Below are 1,984 nucleotides of genomic sequence, written 5' to 3'. Positions count from 1 at the left end.
CCAACGGAAACTTTCCCTAGTGTCAATTAGCGATCTTGATTAAACTAGGCGGGTGCGTAGAGGGAGTAAAATAGTGCAATACGTAGTTCTTTGACTCTCCCAAAAGCCTCGATGGCACAGCTACAGCTGTAGGATGTAGACAGCTTTCGATGTTAGAAGAACTTTCTGAGAAGACGTTCAGATTTCATCCTCTTGAATTATTATTGTGTGGTTCTCCGTCCGATAAATAAAGTAGTCAAGCTGCAGACAGAATTGACCAGGAGAAAAACATTCTACTGAAGTGGAGAAGTGTTTGGAACGGATCACATTCCACGGTGCAGCTTCTGTGTTACAATGCCACCGCGTGCGGAAGAAAACGCCATTCACCGGGCGGCGGCACAAGTATAAATAGTGCGGACGGAGCTCCAGTCGGCAGTCAGCGCCCACCCAGCAACCAGCAACCATGGCAGACATGAGGTGCCTCAGGTACCTCCTGCCAACACTTCTGCTCTCTTACGTCATCTGCTCCCAGCAGAGCTATGCTGAAATAGCAGCAGAAGATGCTGACACTGCTCTGGAGCTGATCGACTTGGACCACAAGATGGCGGCCGCTTTTGGAGGATTTTTCAGTGAAAATTATGGGCATGGCGGTGGTGGAGGCGGCCACGGTGGTGGAGGCCATGGAGGTGGTGGTGGAGGCCACGGTGGTCACGGAGGCTACGGAGGTGGTGGACATGGAGGATATGGCGGCGGCGGCCATGGAGGTGGTGGTGGAGGTCATGGAGGTGGCGGTGGAGGCCATGGTGGTCATGGAGGCTATGGAGGTGGTGGTCATGGAGGATATGGCGGCGGCGGCCATGGAGGTGGTGGTGGAGGTCATGGAGGTGGTGGTGGCGGCCATGGTGGTCATGGAGGCTATGGAGGTGGTGGTCATGGAGGATATGGCGGCGGCGGCCATGGAGGTGGTGGTGGAGGTCATGGAGGTGGTGGTGGCGGCCATGGTGGTCATGGAGGCTATGGAGGTGGTGGTCATGGAGGATATGGCGGCGGTGGCCATGGAGGTGGTGGTGGAGGTCATGGAGGTGGTGGTGGCGGCCATGGTGGTCATGGAGGCTATGGAGGTGGTGGTCATGGAGGATATGGCGGCGGTGGCCATGGAGGTGGTGGTGGAGGTCATGGAGGATATGGTGGTGGTCATGGAGGATATGGCGGCGGCGGTCATGGAGGTGGTGGTGGAGGTCATGGGGGATATGGTGGTGGCGGTCACGGAGGTGGTGGCGGCGGCCATGGCGGGTATGGAGGAGGTGGTCATGGAGGTGGTGGTGGAGGTCATGGAGGTGGTGGAGGAGGTCATGGAGGATATGGTGGTGGTGGCCACGGAGGTGGTGGCGGCGGCCATGGTGGATATGGAGGAGGTGGTCATGGAGGTGGGGGTGGTGGACATGGTGGCTATGGGGGTGGTGGTCATGGAGGTGGCGGTGGAGGTCATGGAGGCAGTGGTGGAGGTGGCCATGGTGGATATGGCCATTACATCTCATACTACTAAATCACTTGTTGCTAAGTTTCTGAAAAGGGTCTGGAAACCTTTACGTTTTGTACTTTGTTATTTATTTGTGTAACTGTTGACAAAAAAATAAAAATAACTTTTTACTGCATTTCGCTGCTTTTTACTACCTTAGTTTACAACCCCACGTTGCATCAGTCATGTATACAACAAATAATATAAAGAAAATCATTTATTTCATTTTGTTGGCAATTATACATTGGCAAATGCTTCTTTAACTTACACTGATGAAATTCCAAAGAAAAGAGAATGTCACATCTTTTCCTTTCTGCGAGACTGTAACATATTTCTCGAAATAAAATAAGAAAAATTAATTGTCCTGGGCCAGTCTTCCAAAGAATTACATTCCTTTCAGTTCAAAGACTAAAGTAAACAATAGTTTTACCAATAATCTCAAAATGGGGAATTATTTTTATTTATATAAAGGGATAAAGTTTTGAC

General features: G+C 51.2%; 1 protein-coding gene across 1 annotated transcript; it reads left to right on the top strand.

Annotated features, from left to right (window-relative positions):
- Positions 1-413: 413 nt before the first annotated feature.
- On the top strand, positions 414-1,525 carry LOC126282425 (uncharacterized). Its single transcript, XM_049982082.1, has 2 exons — positions 414-1,061; positions 1,092-1,525. Exons 1-2 carry the CDS (start codon positions 443-445, stop codon positions 1,523-1,525), a joined length of 1,053 nt encoding a protein of 350 aa, XP_049838039.1. The 5' UTR covers positions 414-442.
- Positions 1,526-1,984: the final 459 nt, after the last annotated feature.

Source organism: Schistocerca gregaria, chromosome 7, assembly GCF_023897955.1.
Source record: "Schistocerca gregaria isolate iqSchGreg1 chromosome 7, iqSchGreg1.2, whole genome shotgun sequence".
NCBI classification, from domain to species: domain Eukaryota; kingdom Metazoa; phylum Arthropoda; class Insecta; order Orthoptera; family Acrididae; genus Schistocerca; species Schistocerca gregaria.
This window is presented reverse-complemented; position numbering and strand designations above follow the sequence as displayed.

What these genes read in the sequence shown, in the direction of transcription:
- LOC126282425 (XM_049982082.1), top strand. Translation starts at nt 443, where the DNA reads ATGGCAGACATGAGGTGCCTCAGGTACCTCCTGCCAACACTTCTGCTC. An exon ending in TGGTGGTGGAGGTCATGGAG is followed by an intron (nt 1,062 to 1,091) that starts GTGGTGGTGGCG and finishes GTGGTCATGGAG; the next exon opens with GCTATGGAGGTGGTGGTCAT.